The following is a 22652-nucleotide window of genomic DNA, read 5'->3' on the forward strand; positions in this document are numbered from 1 at the left end:
TGAGGATCATCATTTTGCTGTGGCCTTTCATTATAGAATTTCTTTCTATAGTTGGCTGAAGTTGCTCCGTATTGGCGCAGTAGAGCTTCCTTGATATCAGAGTAAGTGCTGCGTTCATTGATGGACAGTTGTGAGCAAATGTTGACAGCTTTGCCAGTCAAAAGGGTGAGGAGTGAGCTCGACCAATGTGCTTCAGGTAGACCGGATGTTGTAGCTATTTCTTCAAATCTTATGAGATACGAGTCCATATTGTCAATGTTTTCGTTGAAAGCCGATATTTTGTTCATTAATCTGTATTTGTCAAACATACTTGAGTGACCTTGAATTGAAATGCTTTCTTTATTTTCTTTATTTTGCCTTTCGAATTCCATTTTTTCTTTTTCATGTTGTCTTTGCTTTTCGGCGTCTTGCCTTTGTTTTTCGGCGTCTTGCCTTTGTTTTTCAGATTCTTGCCTTTGTTTTTCGGCGTCTTGCAATTTTTTTTCTTCTAATTGCATGCGTTTTTCAGATTCTTGCTCTTGATATTCTTTTTCTTCTTGTTTCTCTGCCCACTGGTCTGGCTTTGGGATTTGCTTTTCTTTGGCTAATTCTATCAATTCGAAGAGTCGTTGTGTTCTAGAACTGGAAGCCATATTTAATTTTTTTGTTAGTTTCTTGTATTGGAGCAAAATGTTTAATATCTGGATTTTGGCTTTATCTCAGATATAATAATAATATAGTGACAAAGTTCTTGAAGCCTCAGTTTTCTAATAATGCTTGACAGTAAACTTGTAGTTACTGGAGTCGTATGATTGAATATATAGATCTATTGAGCCGAGTACTTTTTACTGGTTTAACAGTTGGTTAAATCTGGTCTTCTGTTTACTTTGTGCTGCACAAATGATTATTTACTGGTCTTCTTTATAATGCCAGTTATTTGATTTACTGGTCTTTTTTATAATGCCAGTTATTTGATTTACTGGTCTTTTATATTGCCAGTTATAATGTATATTGGTCTTATTCCTTTTGCTAATTACATATAATAATGGATTTCGTGAGTTAGACGTAACTCTAACGAAAATCTTTATAAAAGAATTATCGATAACCAACTGACCTGTTAAACACAGAAATTCTGTCCTCCGTTAAATAAGAATGAAGTTCCTTTGAAGAGTTTTAGAAATTGGTCCTAGATCTTGAATAAATTTCGTTAAAAGTTGTCCATGAACTTTTATTAGTCGGCGAGTGCCAGATGTAACAACATGCATGCAGATGGTATGATGTGTTGTTATGCCGGGGATTTTACTTGAATTCAATAGTTAACAAAAATGACGATCTAGAATCACAATTGACGATTCTTTGATAAAACAAAACTCTGGAACTTTATTTAAATACAACGTAAGTACAGTTTATGTACAAATTACAAATCAATGAGCATGAAACATATTACAAAGGCTTTTCAAACAGAGCTCTTAGAAACGTGACTGTCTACTAACTAATTATTTTATCGACTGCCGTTACTTTCTTCCCCCCGCCAATTCTCTGGCGCTAACTCTTTTAAAAAATGTCTTTGTTTAATTTCAAATCAACCAATAGATTTCAAACATACTAATCACGTCCCTTGGGTAAATCCTGACGTGCTGTCAAGTGTCTAAATTTGAGGGGTAAATCCCGAGGCTCATGTCGAGGGCTTATATTTCTTTCAAATGTGAAATGTACACACAATTCTATAATGTAATCTGTGACACTGCACTTCTTGTTAGTGTTACAAGTCAAGAAATAATAAACAATCCTATCCGCATAACAGCAGCATCAAATATATCCAACACATTAAACTCTCTTGATTACAAATCACGTCCGCATCTCAGCGGGTAACACTGTGCAGAATAATACAGAATAACTAATACATGTCTCAAAAAGACCACTGGCAACAACTGGCCACAAGTTACTTTCTAACTGAAATTACTACAGACTTTTCTAAGTCGCTACTGTCCGTTGAGGACTAAAATATTACTTGACCACCCGGTCCAAAGGATACCACTTGACTGACTTAACTGACTTGACTGAACTCAAAGTCAACTTTATTCATTCTACTTCCTGTTTTCTACATCAGGAATTCCACGTGTCTTTTAACACACACACACACACACACACGCGCGCACACACACACGCACACACACACACACACACACGCGCGCACACACACACACACGCACACACACATATATATTATATATATATATATAAACAGTATTTTTATTTTTATTTCTATTTTTTATAACAAGTAGGAAATTATCCAACTTAAAATAAAAAATTAAAAAAAAAAAAAAAGTAGAATCTGAATTTTACCTCGAGGTCTCGAGACTATTTAATGAGAGCCGACACGCTAAATAAATTACTGAATGTTGCGGTGATCACTTTTTAAATCCATTTTATCTATAAAATGAAAAGTTGTACTACTTGAATTCGAACTCGAGGTCTTAAGTCAATACACTAACCACTGCATGGGCGTAGCCAGGATTTTTTTTCGGGGGGGGGGGTTAGGGGGGATTATTTTCCCTGGTAAGGGGTTTTAAACTCAAAACCCCATTGGTTGTGCTGGGGCAATTGATGGTTTAGTATTAAAATCTCACCTAAAATAAACAAAATGAAAGCAAAAAATCATTCACTAAATTCCGATCCCCCCCCCAAGGGGGGGAATTTCATTTCGGGGGGGGGGGGGGTTTGAACCCCAACCCCCCCCCCCGGCTACGCCCATGAACCACTGTGACAAAGAAGTGCTTTTGAAAACAAAAGGTTTTATAGTCATCTATTGCTAGTTTCAAACGACCCAATTCTCTACACAAAATATAAAGGGGACTAATTGAACTTATACCATCACATCAATCAAGTACAAGTTCTTTTCCTTGTTCAATTCCAAGCAAAATAATCAATTACCAATAATGAATTAGCTGATTTGAATTTTTGTATTCTTGTTTTGTCAGAGCATTGTAAAAAAAAACAAAAAACAACCAGTTACCTTTTCAAAACTTGCGATCCATTATGATGGAAAATTTTTCTGTTTTTGCAGTTAATGAAAGTGTCAATTAGATTGATATACAATAATGTAATGTGCGTCAATTCTATTTTTTAAATGTCATTAAATATTTTGAATACATGTACTTATAAAAAGCATTTAAAAAGCGATCACGGAAACATTCACCCAGATATCCCATTCATTCTCCACCCCCCTCCTTTCCCAACTTGTCTAAACAAGTGATGTGATTATAGAGCATTGAGAAAGCTAAAAGCATGAAATTGGGCCAAAGAAAAACAAATGGTTGAAGTATTTCCAATCACAGATTTATTATTGTTAGTCTAAATCTATTACAAATGTAATTACATACATGATCCAAACTATTTGATACAATTACGATGAATATAAGCTTGTGTTCTTGTTTTGTTGAATATAAGCTTTTTTTTCTTGTTTTGTTTAAATACTCTACATGGGCGTAGCCAGGATTTTTTCGTGGGTGATACTTTATGATAGGTATGATTACACTATTATATAATTACACCAAAATGTATGTTCACCAAAAAAAGAAGGTAAATATAGATTTTTATAGGAAAGTTGTTGTTTTTTTTTTGGTTACCGTGGGGGTGATAGCGTGAATAACCACCAGCCTTAGCAACGCCAATGGTTAAATAGATCAAAGATAGATAGGGCTACATGCATGTTCTAATAAAACACTGCACCTGTTTCAAATGAACTAAACAATGTTAAAAGTACCAGCTCACCTGCAGTAGGAAATTATCTGCATGGCAGTGACTCAGCAAGCTGTTTTCAAGGATCTCATCACATAAAACAATGACCTTAAACCGAATTTTGTAAATAAATGTTCAATTAAAATCTTGAAATAGATCTAGACTCCAAGCAATTAAAATGAATTTAACAAGAAGAGAACTTCAAAAACACTGTTTAAAATAAATAGATCTCGCTAAAAGAACAGGTCTAGTGTCAAGTTATCTGAAACCGCGTCTGCTTCTGTCCTATCTGTAAGAGTTATTGTTTTTAATTTAATTTTTGCCTTTAATTTAATTCGCTTTAGAAACATTGGGTAGAATATAATTGATAGCTTTTAAAAAATGTTATTAATAATACTTTGTATTCACTGTAGTTAAAATTATCTATTGAGAAATGTTATAACAAGTCAGATCTGCAGCTGTTAATGAAATTCTTCCTAGGAGTGTTTAGAGCCACAAAGATGTCTGCCAGGTCATCATCTTTGACTAATATCACAATTGGAAACGTATATTTATTTATTTTTCACAGCCGCTTTATCTCCAACAAGCTTTTTCATAGTTCGTTCGTTTTTTTTTCGTTTTTTTTTTCTTTTAACGTCGTGAGATAGTGTTACAGCTACGTCGTGGGATAGTGTCACAGCTACGTCATGGGATAGTGTCACAGCTACGTCATGGGATAGTGTCACAGCTACGTCGTGGGATAGTGTCACAGCTACGTCATGGGATAGTGTCACAGCTACGTCGTGGGATAGTGTCACAGCTACGTCGTGGGATAGTGTCACAGCTACGTCATGGGATAGTGTCACAGCTACGTCATGGGATAGTGTCACAGCTACGTCATGGGATAGTGTCACAGCTACGTCATGGGATAGTGTCACAGCTACGTCATGGGATAGTGTCACAGCTACGTCGTGGGATAGTGTCACAGCTACGTCGTGAGATAGTGTCACAGCTACGTCGTGGGATAGTGTCACAGCTACGTCGTGGGGTAGTGTCACAGCTACGTCATGGGATAGTGTCACAGCTACGTCATGGGATAGTGTCACAGCTACGTCATGGGATAGTGTCACAGCTACGTCATGGGATAGTGTCACAGCTACGTCGTGAGATAGTGTCACAGCTACGTCTTGGGATAGTGTCACAGCTACGTCGTGGGATAGTGTCACAGCTACGTCGTGAGATAGTGTCACAGCTACGTCGTGGGATAGTGTCACAGCTACGTCGTGGGATAGTGTTACAGCTACGTTGTGAGATAGTGTCACAGCTACGTCGTGGGATAGTGTCACAGCAACGTCGTGGGATAGTGTCACAGCTACGTCGTGAGATAGTGTCACAGCTACGTCATGGGATAGTGTCACAGCTACGTCATGCGATAGTGTCACAGCTACGTCATGGGATAGTGTTACAGCTACGTCGTGGGATAGTGTCACAGCTACGTCGTTAGATAGTGTCACAGCTACGTCTTGAGATAGTGTCACAGCTACGTCATGGGATAGTGTTACAGCTACGTCGTGAGATAGTGTCACAGCTACGTCGTGAGATAGTGTCACAGCTACGTCGTGGGATAGTGTCACAGCTACGTCGTGAGATAGTGTTACAGCTACGTCGTGAGATAGTGTCCCAGCTACTTTGTGGGATAGTGTCCCAGATACGTTGTGAGATAGTGTCACAGCTACGTTGTGGGATAGTGTTACAGCTACTTCGTGGGATAGTGTCACAGCTACGTCGTTGGATAGTGTTACAGCTACGTGATGGGATAGTGTCACAGCTACGTCGTGGGATAGTGTCACAGAAACGTCGTCGGATAGTGTTACAGCCACGTCGTGGGATTATGTTACAGCTACGTCGTGGGGTAGTGTCCCAGCTACGTCATGGGATAGTGTCCCAGTTACGTCGTGGGATAGTGTCCCAGCTACGTCGTAGGATAGTGTCCCAGCTACGTCGTGGGATAATGTCACAGCTACGTCGTGGGATAGTGTCCCAGCTACGTCATGGGATAGTGTCCCAGCTACGTCGTGGATAGTGTCACAGCTACGTCGTGGGATAGTGTCCCAGCTACTTTGTGGGATAGTGTCCCAGATACGTTGTGAGATAGTGTCACAGCTACGTTGTGGGATAGTGTCACAGCTACGTCATGGGATAGTGTCACAGCTACGTCGTGGGATAGTGTCCCAGCTACGTCGTGGGATAGTGTCACAGCTACGTCGTGGGATAGTGTCACAGCTACGTCGATGGTTATTGAGGATTTTTCACGTTATCAATACAATGTCCATGTGGTCTATAGAAGTCTGGCTGTTGTTCTATCCCACAGAAAGTCTATAGAAGTCTGGCTGTTGTTCTATCCCACAGAAAGTCTATAGAAGTCTGGCTGTTGTTCTATCCCACAGAAAGTCTATAGAAGTCTGGCTGTTTCTCTATCCCACAGAAAGTCTATAGAAGTCTGGCTGTTGTTCTATCCCACAGAAAGTCTATAGAAGTCTGGCTGTTGTTCTATCCCACAGAAAGTCTATAGAAGTCTGGCTGTTGTTCTATCCCACAGAAAGTCTATAGAAGTCTGGCTGTTGTTCTATCCCACAGAAAGTCTATAGAAGTCTGGCTGTTGTTCTATCCCACAGAAAGTACATTCTGTTATGATGATTATTATTAATAGCTTGACTCGTAGTGGACATGCGTTGGGAAATGTGAAATCTTGGAGAAGTTTCTGTGCTGCCTTAAAAAATGCAAGTCTTCTCTGGCCAGGTCTCGAATTAAGAGAAAAAATGTAGCATCGGGATTCGAACTGATGGAAATGGTTGAACTGAACTTAAGGTCTAGAATATATTGCGCTACATTTTGTGGGCTATGTATAAAATCAAAGTTATTACGCTTGTGTTGCATATCCTGTCTGTTATAGGTTATGAAAGAGGATTGCCAGGTTAAAAACTAAATTTTAATTTTGGTTTATCGAACTCGAAGTGGATGCAAAAGCTTGAAACCATTTTCCAAATTTTAGAGATTAAACAGACAATTTTTATCTGCTGTTTATTATAGATATATTTATATATATTTTTATTTTAAATATTATAAAATCTAAAGACAATTATAGTCGTTGTTTTTTTTAAACTAAGTACCACTGAAACTAACCAGACTCGAACTTCACTTACTAACAAATCGAACTAAAACTAAACTATTAAACTGATCGGTACAAACAGAACCAAAACTAAACTTTTAAACTGTACGGTGCGAACCGAACGAACTGACCCAATCTTAACCAAAATTCATCAAGATTTTACAATATTCTTGTAAGAAAAGAGATGATTGGACAGTTATTTTGAATTCTTGGAAAATTATCCTGCTGTTTTGAGCAGGCTGTGTCCTTGGCATCTTGTGTGTGAAATCTTTCCTGCATCATTTAGAGTGGTATTCTCTTGGTATCAACACGAAGAGTGCCGTACCATTGAATATTTGTGGGTTCATGAAATGGAAGATACCAAGAAACGAAAAGTAGAATCGATATGTAGATACTTCCAGGAATGCACAAAAGTCGGTCGTCGTCCTTTATATTAGTTCATAATGAAACATTTGTTTAGATTCTAAACCATGAAACTCTTTACAGACAGTTACCTCACAAGTGTCATGACGTAATGGAGAGGAGTTCCAGCAAATAAAAACACGTGACCATAGATTCATATTTTGTCCCCTCCCAATGGGTGTAATGCTACTGGTCAATATTTCTCTATCAATGATCTGTTGGACGTCATGATTGGTGATGGTAAAACATAATGTGTATGTATGACTGATCCGCAAGGGCAGCCTCCAAGTTTTCATTTAACGCTAATTGGTTTCGTCCCCTTGTTTCATCAACTTTCGTATCTCATTCCACACCATGTCAAAACTTCTGAAGGCCTTTGATGCAGCAGTGCGTGTCTTAGACTTTGGTTCAAGAGTACCCAGGATAGTCACGACCTGGTAATGTTAAAAATTTTACTCTGTTTTAGGTGTTCCAAGAATCTACGATGTTTTCCTTGGCTGTGATCCTCGCCTTGATCTGCATTGGAAGTTCAGTGACCAGTGAGTTGGTTTCTACGTTATTTTATGTTTTAGTTTATAATTTGTTAAAGATAAAGATTACAATCTGTTAAATACAAAGTTTATCTTTATGATTAAACTAAAACATATTTCAGGTTATCGTTGACAAAGTGGTTTCAGTGACAGACTTTCAGTAACGTATCTCTTAATGTCCTCCAAATACATCACACACACACACACACACACAAACCACAGGAAGTTTTATTTTCAAAAGAATTTCTATTTATTGTTTAAGTTATACTAAAATTGTTACCAAAAGTATCAATAGTTCTAACAAAATCAATTTTTCCACCAATATTGTCCAAATGACGGTAGATGAGTGTATCGTTGATGAGCTCTCACTATTTGGAGAGAGAAAGTGACAAAGAAAGCGAAAATTCCTCGGCTCTAAAAGAATCACGTGTCAAACAAACAAATGGTTTCTCACCACCAAACTGAATGTCACCTTTACCTGCGTTGTATAGGGGCGGGAATGTCTCTCCAGAATAGAGCTGTACAGTCACATGAACAAGTGCTTCAGAATAGGGATGTACAGTCACATGAACAAGTGCTTCAGAATAGAGCTGTAAAGTCTCATGAACAAATGCTCCAGATTAGAGCTGTACAGTCACATGAACAAGTGCTTCAGAATAGAGCTGTAAAGTCTCATGAACAAATGCTCCAGATTAGGGCTGTACAGTCACATGAACAAGTGCTCCAGAATATAGCTGTAAAGTCTCATGAACAAATGCTCCAGATTAGGGCTGTACAGTCACATGAACAAGTGCTCCAGAATAGAACTGTAAAGTCACATGAACAAATGCTCCAGATTAGGGCTGTACAGTCACATGAACAAGTGCTCCAGAATAGAGCTGTAAAGTCACATGAACAAATGCTCCAGATTAGGGCTGTACAGTCACATGAACAAGTGCTCCAGATTCGTGTGTTGTCAGGGGAAAAAATAATTGTGCAAAATTTCAGCTTGATCCGAGCTAGATTGTTGGAGAAATAACGTACCGTATACAAACTGTTGACCAGACAGACAGACAGACAGAGTGAGTTAATATAAGCTTTGTAAAAAAAAAGAAGCGAACTTCTCAATGTCATCCTTTCCTTTTCATCTCTTTGCAGATGCCCAAATTGGTATTCACATTGAACAAGGCACCAATTATTTTTATAATTTTAAAACGGGTCAAGCTCAAATTGCATTTAAAACTCCATTCCGCGAGCCGCCTACTGTTATTCTATCCATGACAGTAATAGAGTTTGACTTGAAATCCGGCGCGAAAGTTGATACTTACTACGAGAACTTAACCACCACTGGGTTTACACTGAAAATCTTTTCGTGGTTGAATACCACAGTGTTTAAAATCCGAGTACAATGGTATGCCATTGGCTACTCCCTATGGTAACACTGGCTTTTAATTGGCATACAAAATAAAATCAATTCAAATAACATGTTCTGTTGTTGTTGTTTTAAAATCAATTCAACTGACATGTTCTGTTGTTGTTGTTTTAAAATCAATTCAAATAACATGTTCTGTTGTTGTTGTTTTAAAATCAATTCAACTGACATGTTCTGTTGTTGTTGTTTTAAAATCAATTCAACTGACATGTTCTGTTGTTGTTGTTTTAAAATCAATTCAACTGACATGTTCTGTTGTTGTTGTTGTTTTAAAATCAATTCAACTGACATGTTCTGTTGTTGTTGTTTTGTAGTAAACGATAAACTAAAATACAAAAGGTTTTTCGCTAATAGCAGTCGTCAAGTTGCAAATATATCAAATCCGGTTCTTAGTGAGCACCTAGAAGGTAAAAGGAACCTGTGTTTCATGAGGATCTATACGACAGTTTAAGAAATCTCTTGATCAATGAGTCGGAGCGTGGCATTTTACAGATATATTATAGATAGCCTATATTTTATATATATATAGGCACATAAAAACTAGAAAAGTGTGTCATAATTACATGTCTATAAGTTTCTTCTATTTGTCATTACATTTTTTATAAATATGTCCCACCCCACCCCACAGTGGAGCTCACAGCGCTTCCAAGATTATTGTAAGGATATTGGGTTCCCACGAATTCCTGTCCTAACTTCCATATCGTACCAGCCTTTTTTGGCTTATTGCTCTAGATCTCCTACATCTTTGGACTTTCTCTTGCTTGGTGGAGTCCAATATTTTCAGTTAGGATGATAATTAGCTCCCCACAACATGGAAGTGAGATCTCAAGGTCAAGGATGAATTGTCGCACTTATGTTACATGCGCATGGTCTGAATTCATTTGTTCACTAACCTAGGTTGATGTAGGCCTATTATATTTGGCGTTATATATTAAATGTAGTTAATAATATTCTATACAAGAGGAGGTGTGGTGGCTGAGTGGTAAAGCACTTAGCTTCCAAAGTGGAGGGTCCTGGGTTCCATCCCTGGTAAAGATTTTAATTTCGGGACCTTAAGGGCACCTCTTGGTCCACCCAGCTGTAATGGGTCCCTGACTTTAGTTGGTGGAAGTACAGGCGGTTGGTCGTTGTTCTGGCCACATGATACCCTCGTTAACCGTGGGCCACAGAAAAATGTGACCTTTACATCATTTGCCCTATAGACTACATGGTCAAAAGGGGAACTTTACTTTTACTATACACTTCAGAGGAGAATCAATTAACCAGGTAGACCAGAGTAATGTAATAACTTAAATGTACTAATGTCTGAAAGAGGAACTTATAACAAGAAATGTAGAACAATAAAACTAAGTACTACATGAACGTAGAATACTTTATTATATGATAATAAAAAAAAAAACTCACAGACTTAATAGTAGTGATTGGCATACAAAACAATGGTCTGTGGCAGCACAATGCCAAATCCTGGGTTGATGCCAACTAGATAAAAAGACCAAGTAGTCTTATTGAAGTGTCGTACCAGTTAACATCAAACACACCATAACAATACAAGTAACAACCTAGTAATATTATTCCACAATGCAACATCCAAAGACTTTAGAAAACTAGAGTTAATTAGACCACTAGGGGAAACGTCAATAAACTTTATTTTAAATGTTATTGCCCCAAGTTATTGGCCCTAAGTAGTTCGACGCTTCTAGGACCAGGCTGGTGTCGGATTATTGAAAACGTTGGATTACCAAAGCTATACTTCAAAGGATCTAACCATGACCTCCGTGACCCCATATCACGTTGGCTGTGATCTATCCGTATATGTTAAGAAAATTATACTTGCGATTTACAGTAATAAGATATTCTATTAGGCTTTCAATGTCATAAAATAAACAATAATAATTAGGATTGTCTTCGAGTCCGAAGATTAATGGGGAATGCAGTATTTCCCGTGGCTACGCAGCCCCAGCTGTAACCTACATATGCAAAGTATACAGAGGAATAACTCAACTTAAACCATCACATCAGTCAATTACAATTTCTTTACTTTGTTCAAAACCTAACAAAATAATAAATTACTAATAGTTAATTAATTAATTATTTACATTTTTATTGATTCTTGTTTTGTCAAGTACAAGAAATGTTTGTGCAAATTTTCAACTTGATTCGAGATTAGATGTGGGAGAAATAACGTGTACAAACTTTTTACCACACAGACCCTGGGCAAGCTTCCCTGCCTCATAGTGGCGCCCGGGTGGAAACGATCGTAGGAGGAAACCATTAGGCTAAAGGGTAGCAAAACAAGACTCCCCTGGGGGTGCCTAAGGGGGTGCGAGAGCATCCACATTGCACTGTGCGGAGTTGTAAAAAAGCTCCCACAACCTTGTCACAATCCAGGCGTTGTTCCTCAAGGGGCCGTTACACAATAAATGGCGTGTCCCGCACGGTTAGCCTGGTATGGAAAAGAAAAATGGCGGAGGTCTTAGAAGATCTATACGCGGCCTCTTGCCGCGAGTCTGACCTACCCCCCAGACAAAACAGTGAACACTGTTTTCATACAGGCCGGTGAGAGGGAGCTCTTGTTCACTTTTGCTGGCCTAGAGCTCCAAGAACCGAAGGCTCAACTCTACCTGACAGTTTAAGAAGAAGAAGAAGAACCACACAGACAGACAGAGCATTGTAAAAAAAAAAAAAAGACAGTTACCTCTTCAAAACTTGCGATCCATTAGGCAGGAAAATGTTTCTGTTTCTACGTTAATCAGAGTGTCAATGAGATTGATATAGGCTGCAATGTGCGTCAATTCTATTTTTTAAAACCTGTCATTAAATACTTTTGAATACATGTACTGATGTACTTATACAATGCATTTAAAAGCGATCACGGTAACATTCACGCAGATACAATTGGTTAAACACCCCCTTCGGCTACGCCCATGATACTTTATATTAGTCAATTAGGTATGAACACACAATTAAATAATAACCTGCCCAGTGTGCAGCCGAACATTCCGGGCTCACATAGGTCTCACCAGCCACATGAGGAGGCATAAAACCCCAGTGCAAAGCCCTCAGCCCCCTGGATGACAAAGTGGTCATCATCGAACCACGATGGACGAACTCTATAATTACACATACAGCTCTGTGTTCAACATAAAGAAGGTCAATGTAGATTTTATTGGAAAATAATTTGGGGGTAACGGGGGGGGTGATAGCGTGAGTAACCACCCGGGTGACACCAGCCTTAGATAGAGATAGAGATCAACGGTAAGTTAGGCTACATGCATGTTCTAATAAAACAGTGCACCTGAATGCACCACCAATGCAAATGAATTGACAAAAACTTCCCAGTGCCCGCTCACCTCCTTTAGGAAATTATCTGCATCCATGTGACCCAGTGACTTAGCCATTTGCTTTTAAGGATCGTTTGAATGAAAAGCCAGTTGAGCGTGACAGAAAGCAATGAGCCTTTGAACTGAATTTTGTAAATAAATGTTCAATTAATTGCTTCAGAGAGACTCCAAGCAATCAAAAATGAATTTAACAAGAAGAGAGCTTCAGGTAACTGTTTCAAATAAATAGATCTCCCTGAAAGAACAGTCTAGTGTCAGGTTATCTGGAGCAAAGGGAGCGTATAAACCGCGTCTGTTTCTGTGCTCACCATCTGTAAGAGTTCTTTTTTTTTAAATTTAATTCATACTTTTCAAATGAAAGTTCTTGGTAACATTCTCTCTATTGTTAATATTATCTTATTGTTAATGTTATCTTATTGTTAATCTTATCTTTAAAGAAGCGTTATTATTACTATTTTTTTATTCGTTGTAGTTGAAGTTATGAGTTTTCATTTTATAACAAGTCAGATCTGCAGCTGTTAATGAAAATCTTCCTACGAGTCTTCAGTGTCACGAGCATGTTTGAAGGGTCATTTATTGACCTTTGGCTGATTTACATTGCATTATTATGATTATTTTTAATCATTTGACTCCTGGTCTGCTCTGGTACAATCACTTTTGTGAGCGAGTCTTGGGGGAAGGGAAATGTAAGAGGGAGTTTCTGTACTGCCTGTGGGTGCTCAGCAGGTTGGGTCTAGTCAAGTCTCGAATACAAGGGCATTTGTAGTTAACTTCGGGATTCGAACTTATTGAAATGTTTTAACTGAACTAACTGTTTAGAGCATAATGCGCTCCATTTTGTTCTTCCCTGCTTGTGTTATATATCTTTTGAATTAACAGGCGCAATCGCTTGCTATCTTAAATCACATTTTAATTTTGATTTATTGAACTCGAAATAGGTGTAAAACAGATTGAAATGATTTTTCCCAATTTTAAAAATGAAACAGACATTTTGTTTTTATGCTTTTTGGTAATAAGTATAGATATGTTTTAAATAAAGAAATTAATAAAGTATTCGGTATTCTCTAATATGCTAATTACACTGTAAGAAATCTGATGACACTTTAAATTTTATTTTTAAACTATGTACGACTGAAATTTTTTTATTACTCAAGTGTATACTGTAGACAACAAAATGGTCTAGACTACAAAATGGTCTAGACTAGACTCTAGACAACAAAATGGTCTAGACTAGACTCTAGACAACAAAATGGTCTAGACTAGACTCTAGACAACAAAATGGTCTAGACTAGACTCTAGACAACAAAATGGTCTAGACTAGACTCTAGACAACAAAATGGTCTAGACTAGACTCTAGACAACAAAATGGTCTAGACTAGACTCTAGACAACAAAATGGTATAGACTAGACTCTAGACAACAAAATGGTATAGACTAGACTCTAAACAACAAAATGGCATAGACTAGACTCTAGATAACAAAATGGTATAGACTAGACTCTAAACAACAAAATGGTATAGACTAGACTCTAGACAACAAAGAGCGCTTTGTATTTTTGGTTTGTTTAATTCTTAAATCCAGTTCTTTGAAATTATTATTATCAAATAAAACATTGTTGCTATTATCCGTCCTGGCGCTTGAAAGTCATATGTCGTCGCTGAGACTTACATGGGAGCCTCCTTCATTTGAGATACAACATATATGTCTTTACATTTCTATGTTTGTGTCTCTATTGTTAATGTTCTATTAGTAATGCTGAGGTGGATTATTGTAGTCAAACTGAATTTCCATTAGTTTGGACCAATAAAATAACCAACTTATCTTTATTATTTAGGATACATTGGCCTACGTATGCTTTAAACATAGCCCCCCCACCCCTTTTAGGGAGTGTGTGTCATTAAATGATAGAATACAACAAAAGTAACTTGTGTCGGTCGCCGTCCTTTGTATTAGTTCATAATGAAAGATTTGTTTAGATTCTAAACCATGAAACTCTTTACAGACAGTTACCTCGCAAGTGTCATTACGTAATGGAGAGGAGTTCCAGCATATAAAAACACGTGACCATAGATTCATATTTTTGTCCCCTCCCAATGTGTGTAATGCTACTGGTCAATATTTCTCTATCAATGATCTGTATGACGTCATGATTGGAGCTGTAAGTGATGGTAAAACATAATGTGTATGTATGACTGATCCGCAAGGGCAGCCTCCAAGTTTTCATTTAACGCTAATTGGTTTCGTCCCCTTGTTTCATCAACTTTTGTATCTCATTCCACACCATGTCAAAACTTCTGAAGGCCTTTGATGCAGCAGTGCGTGTCTTAGACTTTGGTTCAAGAGTACCCAGGATAGTCACGACCTGGTAATGTTAAAAATTTTACTCTGTTTTAGGTGTTCCAAGAATCTACGATGTTTTCCTTGGCTGTGATCCTCGCCTTGATCTGCATTGGAAGTTCAGTGACCAGTGAGTTGGTTTCTACGTTATTTTATGTTTTAGTTTATAATTTAAAACCACTAGAAATTGTGGATCACTTTTGCTAGCTTGGATCCATCATATCCAACAACGCTCTACTGGATAAAGACATCAACAATAGGATAGCCAAAGAAATGGGCACCATGTCACGGTTGCAGAAAAGAGTGTGGGACAACATATTGCTGACTAACAATACTAAAGCCTTAGTCTACCGGACCTGTGTGATGAGCACTTTGCTATACAGAAGTGAAGCATGGTCAACCTACTCTTGGCAGGAAAAAAAGGTGAATGTCTTCCACCTCCGATGCCTAAGGCGGATCTTTAAAAAAAGGTGGCAAGATAAGATAACCAATGAGGTAGTGCTACGAAGAGCAGGGTGCCAGGGCAACCGCTCTGTTATCAGCAGCAGACGCCTTGGCTAGCTTGGCCACGTTCGTAGAATGCCAGTAGGTTGACTTCCACAAGACATCCTGTATGGCGATCTAATAGAAGCCAGGAGAACCGCTGGTCGCCCATTTTTACGGTATACAGATGTATGCAAACTCGACATGAAGCTCTTCAAAATCCACACTAGCAACTGGGAAAAAGTGGCACTGGATAGATCCACATGGAGATAGAGCATAAAGGAAGGGTCCCAGATTGCAGATGTCATTCACAACAGAAGCAGAAAGAAGGGTGAAAATGCAACGGCGCCTGGTGATTATATATGCCCAACCTGCGACCGCAGCTGTGTATCAAGAATTGGCCTCTTTAGTCACACAAAGAGTTGCAAAGGGAAAAGATTATTTCTAGGGACGTAAAATGCCACAGATTTTAAAATTTGTTAAAGACAAAGTTTACTGTTCATGATTGGTCTAAGAAAGATTTCAAGTTATCGTTGACCTAGTGGTCAGTAGGGTTGAGTGACGTACCACTTGGTGCCCTCCAATGTTCCGTAGGGTTGGGTGACGTACCACTTGGTGCCCTCCAATGTTCGGTAGGGTTGGGTGACGTACCACTTGGTGCCCTCCAATGTTCAGTAGGGTTGGGTGACGTACCACTTGGTGCCCTCCAATGTTCAGTAGGGTTGGGTGACGTACCACTTGGTGCCCTCCAATGTTCAGTAGGGTTGAGTGACGTACCACTTGGTGCCCTCCAATGTTCGGTAGGGTTGGGTGACGTACCATTGGTGCCCTCCAATGTTCGGTAGGGTTGGGTGACGTACCACTTGGTGCCCTCCAATGTTCAGTAGGGTTGAGTGACGTACCACTTGGTGCCCTCCAAAAACAAACAAAACGAAAACGAAAAGAACTAAAACACTGACTAGAAGTTTTATTTTCCAAGTAGTAAGTATTGTTGAAGTATTGTTGAAGTATGACTAAAGCACACAATATTTTTTACATTGAAAATTTGTATCAAAACTTTTAAATCCATCAATTTTTCCACTAATCGTGTTCAAATTACAGAGTTGCTAACTTTGGTAACTTTGTCATGAACAAAAAACAAAAACAAATGCTAGGGACAGCGAAAAAGCATCGGCCTCAGCTTTATAAGAAAAACGTGCCAAATAAAAAATGCCAGGCTCCTCACCACCAATGCCATAATTGACTGTGTTGTATATGGACGGGAATGTCTCTCCTAAATAGGGCTCTACACTCACATGAAAAAGAGTTCTACAAAGTGAGTCATAATCATAGACTATATGTTTTGTTCCCATAAGCCAATATTATTAGATGTTCAAAAACTTTAAGTGATATCCACGCTGATAGCTGCTGACATTTTACAACCTCCTTTACAAGGCCCATGTTTAATATATACGATCGGTAATAATTTCTCCATGCTCTTTCAGTACAACTAGATACAAATCTGCTCTTGGTGACCAGGCAATCATTCAGAAACATTAAACTATCAGCAAGCTTGTCATCTGAGAAGAAAAACAACGAAAAAACAATATAAGTTTTAAAATTAACAAGAAAATATAAATATAGATTATTTTTATATAACTTTACTTTTACCAATCACTAAACATAATGAACCATTGGGGCACCACACATGATGTATCAACTATTCTTCTCCATTATTATTATTTTTTTTTTTAATAATAGCTCTTTCAATGCATGGCCACTCTATTAAAAGAAGTTGTCTTCCCATAATTATGTATGCCTGCATAGTCTTCTTTGAGGAATTTGGTTTAAATTTATAACAATCCTTTTACAATCATGATGAGCAAAATAATTAGTTGCAAACCTTAATTATAAATTATATATTTTTTTTTATAGAAAACGTAACGATAACAGCACTTTAAAAAAAAAACTACTCACAATCAATATTTTGCAATGCATGCTTAAACTGCACAGGAAAACTGATTTCTTTATGCAACTTACTACACACATCCTTGACAATATGCAGGTTTACCTACAAAATATTGATATATATATATATATATATATATATATATATATAATACACATTACTAAAATAAAATTGTAAGTAAAGTTATAAACTTTCAGTGTTAACATCATATTTTAGTTTCCAATCTATATGATACTTGAATGTAAAAAAAAAAAAAAAATAAAGTATTTATCGTAGAGCACAACATTAATTCTAAGAATGTAAATGTTTATAAAAAACTCACTTGTGGTAAACCTTGATGCGATTCATGCTCCAAGTTAATGACTGAGATTTGCTCCTGTTAAAAATTAAAATGATTGTAATTTTTTTTTATTGCTCAAGTGGTTGCCTGGTCGTGCGGTGAGCGCGCTGTAATGTCGTTCTCACTTTTCGGTCCCGGATTCATACCATCCCACTGCTATCCCCAGTGGTCCTGCGGATGGCTTGTACTTTTAAGTAAATTAGATTCAAACCAGATGGCACATCCGAAACATGTAAAACATTTTACTAGCAAACACCAATAGCACACTTTTTTATTTCCTTATAATTCGGAGTGGGAATTATAACAACAAAAAAAGATTCTATGTATATATATATATATAGAGAGAGAGAGAGATACAAAACACTTCAATATCGGCCCGTCACATTCCTTGTTTAAATTATTCTATTCTCCCTTATTTTTTTTTTACAAGTGCGCATATTATTAAGAGAAAGAAAACAGGAGACATGAGAATTAGTGAAGCACCACGTGATCCTTTTGCGATTCTCTAGAAACACTTGCTAGATTGAAGGAAAATATTTTTGTAGTTTCGTATATTTATTTTTGAGTTTGAGTTTAAGTTTTGAGTTTAGGCACATCGGCACAATTTAGGCCATGTCATGCCCGTAATCCTTTAATGATCACTCTCCCTTTACATAACAAGGGCTAACTTCTATACAGTTAAATCATTAAAAACAAGATCTATTCACAGTTAAAATAGCTAGTTGGAGAGAGAGAGACGGTGACCAAGAAAGCTATAGACAGCGAGAAAACATGGGCCTCAGAAAAATGGCCAGCTCCTCGACCACCAAAGCGAAATCCACAGTGATCTGTATTATATGAGGACGGGGGTGTCTGTCCAAAATAGGGCTCCACAGCCGTATGAAAAAGTGTTCGAGATAGTTGTTCTATATATTTAATTAATCTTGAACTCCAACGTATGGGCTCTCGTCACTTTCACCAGGTCCCAATCTAATTAATCGGGTGCAAATATGTTTGTTTCGCCTTTGGAGTGCCACAGGTAAGAGTTTAAGAAACACTTATAATGCTTCTAATTTATAAGACTATGAATGGATGGTTGACAGGTCTTGTGACTATATACTGTCATTCAGTGGTTTCCAAGTTCCAACCCTGCTCGCTGCGATCCCCACATCTCTAGCAAGAGGTTTGTTTTAGGATGCTATTATCTTCAAATATGAAAGAACATCCAACACATGTAAGACAATACATAAGATTGCACCAATTACTTGCTTGGCTTGTTAGACAAAAGAAAATGATTGATTTAGCTTTTAAGTTATACATCTAAATCAAACAATGGTATGTTAACACTTACCTCTGTAATATCTTCTATTATGGTAGCGATTTCATTCATGATTTCTTTTGAATATGGTGGTTAAAATGTTCGGCGATGGTTTCCTTTCATCGTAAAAAAAAATCCACCGGAAGTCACTTTACACTGCAACCAATGACGCCTCAGTGAACAGGACTTGTTTCAATGAAAAATACAGCCTTAGTGCGCAAAGTTGGCAGTCCATGTATATATATGATATGATATATTATAGGCTATACTCTAACTAAAGTTCTAACAAGAACCTCAATTCAATGAATGTCGTAAACAAGAAAATACACGAAATACAGGCTTGGCTAATGAGTCTATATTGACTAAGAAAATCAGTTATAAAGCTTGACAGTTATAAATCTAAGTCACATATTGGTTTGTGCACACTTACATCGGTATCTTCTATGACAATTAAGTTTCCATTCATGATTTGCTGTTAAAGTGGTGATTAAAATCTTCGGAAATGGTTTCTTTATATAGTAATTGTCATGCAACCAAGGACGCCTCCGTGAACGGGACTTATTTATTGAAAAATATAGGCTTAGTGCGCTGAGTTGGCAGTCCATGTAATATATAGTCTATGATCATAATCGATCTACGACCAAAAAAGACCAACTTAGTAAATAATTGTATATAATTATTGATCGATTTCTGTTTGAAAAAAGAAATTCGCTTACGTGCAGACACTATTTTTGTTTATAAATAGCTCAACAAGTCCTTGAATAGCTCAACAAGTCCTTGAATAGCTCAACAAGTCCTTGGTTCGCTCAACAAGTCCTTGAATCGCTCAACAAGTCCTTGAATAGCTCAACAAGTCCTTGCTTCGCTCAACAAGTCCTTGAATCGCTCAACAAGTCCTTGCTTCGCTCAACAAGTCCTTGAATCTCTCAACAAGTCCTTGAATCGCTCAACAAGTCCTTGCTTCGCTCAACAAGTCCTTGCTTCGCTCAACAAGTCCTTGCTTCGCTCAACAAGTCCTTGAATCTCTCAACAAGTCCTTGAATCGCTCAACAAGTCCTTGCTTCGCTCAACAAGTCCTTGAATCGCTCAACAAGTCCTTGCTTCGCTCAACAAGTCCTTGCTTCGCTCAACAAGTCTTTGCTTCGCTCAACAAGTCCTTGCTTCGCTCAACAAGTCCTTGCTTCGGGAGCTTCTGAAAAACTGTTACAAACTGTCCAAATATCTTTTGCTCTAATAAATCCTTTTGTCATTGTCTCTAGGACCGCTAAGGAAATTGATTTCAATCCGAGGATTCGCTAGTTCCTTCCAAATCATGAAGTTTCTCAAATCAAGGGATTATTTCTTGAACAATCTGGTCCAAGGTGGATAATGTTCAATCCGTAGCTCTTTCTGCTTGTAGATAAGGAATCCTATCTTTTTCACCTGGCATTTTTTTTGTGGCCAAAAGTCTTTGATCCTCTGCACTAATCACCTGCTCTGAGAATATGCTTTTGGCAAGGGTAATGTTGGTTTCAACGGTGTCCTCCTGGCTAGTTAAGAATGTCATAATTTTTATTTTAGTTTAGGGGCACAGCTCCAAATTTTACAGTAATCGCTTTTTAAAAGCATTTATAAAAAGAAATAAGGGGTAACGACGTGAATTCAAATTTATGGCTCAAACCTCCTCAAGCAGACATACTAACCATTTTGTTAGTAAAGTGCTTATGAAAGAAGAAGATTGTCTAGTCATCTATTCATTATTTCAAACTTAATTAAAGCCTATACCACCACTTCAGTCAAGTACAATTTCTTTACCTTGTTCGAGATACCAAACAAATTAATTAATTACCAATTGTTAATTAACTATTGGTTATTTTTTTTTATTGATTCTTATTTTAGTAAGGTAAAAGAAATAGTTGTGCAAAATTTCAGCTTGATCCGAGATTGGGTTACTATTGGTTGTGGGAGAAATAACTTTTTACCAGACAGACAGAGTTGATATAAGCTTTATAATAAAATTTAAAAAAGACAATGCAAAGAAAGCTATAATACGCCTGCTATAGATCTAGTAGTAAACATTTTCATCTGTACTACTCCGGAGTTTCTATAATTCTTGAAAATGTATCCTTGACCATTTGACGGCTTCTTCTCTGGGTTTCAGCCAACGGTGTCTTGTGAGAAAACAAAGTGAGTAGACCATCTAGTGTATCGAAAAAAAAGTTACTGAATTGACTTCAGCTGTCCGAATTCCAACTAAATTCTGAGAATAATTGTCTTCATGGGCGTAGCCTGAAGGAGGGTGGAGTTCAACCCCCCCCCCTCCGAAATGAAATCCCGGGGTCGGAATTTAGTGACTTATTTTTTGCTTTGATTTTGTTTATTTTAAGTGAGATTTTAATACTAAACCATCACTTGCCCCAGCAAAGCCAATGGGTTTTGAGTTTAAAAACACCTATCAGGGGATTTTGCGGTTAAATACCCCTCTTCTATAAAACAAAACAAAACAAAAATAAGGTTGTGACAGAGCGTCACATGAGGTTTGCGGGACATGAATTATGCATAATAAGAGTTGCGATGACATCCTTGTACAACTTGGCGCCACACTTTCATGGAGGCCCTCGGAGCAGGTGGGAAGAGGCTTCAGACATTACCGAACGGCGCGGGAGGATCTAAGTCAGTAAGAATAGCACATTAGATTTTTGAAATAAAACTTTTTAATAGCAGGAAAATGCACTGTATAAACTTTTGATAAATGCTTCCAACCGCGAAACACTTTCACGAGCCCAAGAGTTACACCTGCAATTGTTTGAACTTCTATTATTATTATTATTATTTCTGCTTAAATTAAAGTGAACTCTTAAAGTACCGTATATAAATATATATGTTCGTCTAGTCATGCATGATGAGGACACAGAACGATTTCTCAATATTATTTTGAGACATTATCAGAAAATATTTAGTCATTAGAAACAAAATAAATATGTGTCCATATTTCAACGATACAAAAATTCAATCGTGAGTTTCGGTCCTTTCAAAGGATCAAAAATAGAAGCGAAAATAAACTCTTCCATTTCCTTTTCATTTCTACACAGATGCCCAAGTTGGTCTTCGCATTGAACAAGGCAGCCTGAGCTTCAAAACTTTAAAACGGGTCAAGCTCCAGTTGTGTTTAAAAGTCCATTCAGCACGCCACCTACCGTTATTCTAAGCATGACAAGATTAGACTTCAACAAGGATACTAACGTGAGAATTGATACTTACTACGAGAACTTAACCACCACTGGCTTTACACTGAAAATAAATTCGTGGCTTGATACCACGGTGTATAATATCCGAGTATATTGGTATGCCATTGGCTACTCCTCATGGTAACCCTAACTTCTGATTGTAAACAAAATAAAATCTATTCAACAGACATGTTCTGTTGTTGTTGTTGTTGACAATGTTTTGTTCTTTTATTTTTACATATTTTACATTATGTCTGTAATCGATTAAATATTCTAAAACAAAAGAACATCCTTTACAAAATAGTGCCTTGATCTTATCATGACTTGTAATTGCATGGCTGGAATCACACTTTCTAAGTTACCGGTACTTAAAAGACACTAAAGTAGAAGTTTCTCCGATTGTGGTTCGCACCTCTAACAAGGTGCGACATAAGACAGGATTTACCTCTAGGCAACAAAAGCTAGAGCTTTAAGCTCCCAAGAAACTTTT

General features: G+C 37.5%; 1 protein-coding gene and 2 long non-coding RNA genes across 3 annotated transcripts; 2 read left to right on the forward strand and 1 right to left on the reverse strand.

Annotated features, from left to right (window-relative positions):
• Positions 1-3810: 3810 nt before the first annotated feature.
• On the forward strand, positions 3811-9264 carry LOC129927403 (uncharacterized). The gene is made up of 3 exons (XR_008779019.1): positions 3811-4011; positions 7737-7809; positions 8938-9264. It is a non-coding gene; the product is annotated as an uncharacterized LOC129927403 (long non-coding RNA).
• Positions 9265-12719: 3455 nt separating this feature from the next.
• Positions 12720-22370, forward strand: LOC129927402 (uncharacterized). The gene is made up of 3 exons (XR_008779018.1): positions 12720-12865; positions 14946-15018; positions 22028-22370. It is a non-coding gene; the product is annotated as an uncharacterized LOC129927402 (long non-coding RNA).
• Positions 16522-19192, reverse strand: LOC106066366 (uncharacterized). The gene is made up of 4 exons (XM_056036336.1): positions 18990-19192; positions 17642-17695; positions 17328-17421; positions 16522-16930 (listed from the first exon to the last, which is right to left on the reverse strand). Exons 1-4 carry the CDS (start codon positions 19026-19028, stop codon positions 16698-16700), a joined length of 420 nt encoding a protein of 139 aa, XP_055892311.1. The 5' UTR covers positions 19029-19192; the 3' UTR covers positions 16522-16697.
• Positions 22371-22652: the final 282 nt, after the last annotated feature.

This window comes from Biomphalaria glabrata, chromosome 7 (assembly GCF_947242115.1).
Source record: "Biomphalaria glabrata chromosome 7, xgBioGlab47.1, whole genome shotgun sequence".
Classification (NCBI taxonomy): Eukaryota; Metazoa; Mollusca; class Gastropoda; family Planorbidae; genus Biomphalaria; species Biomphalaria glabrata.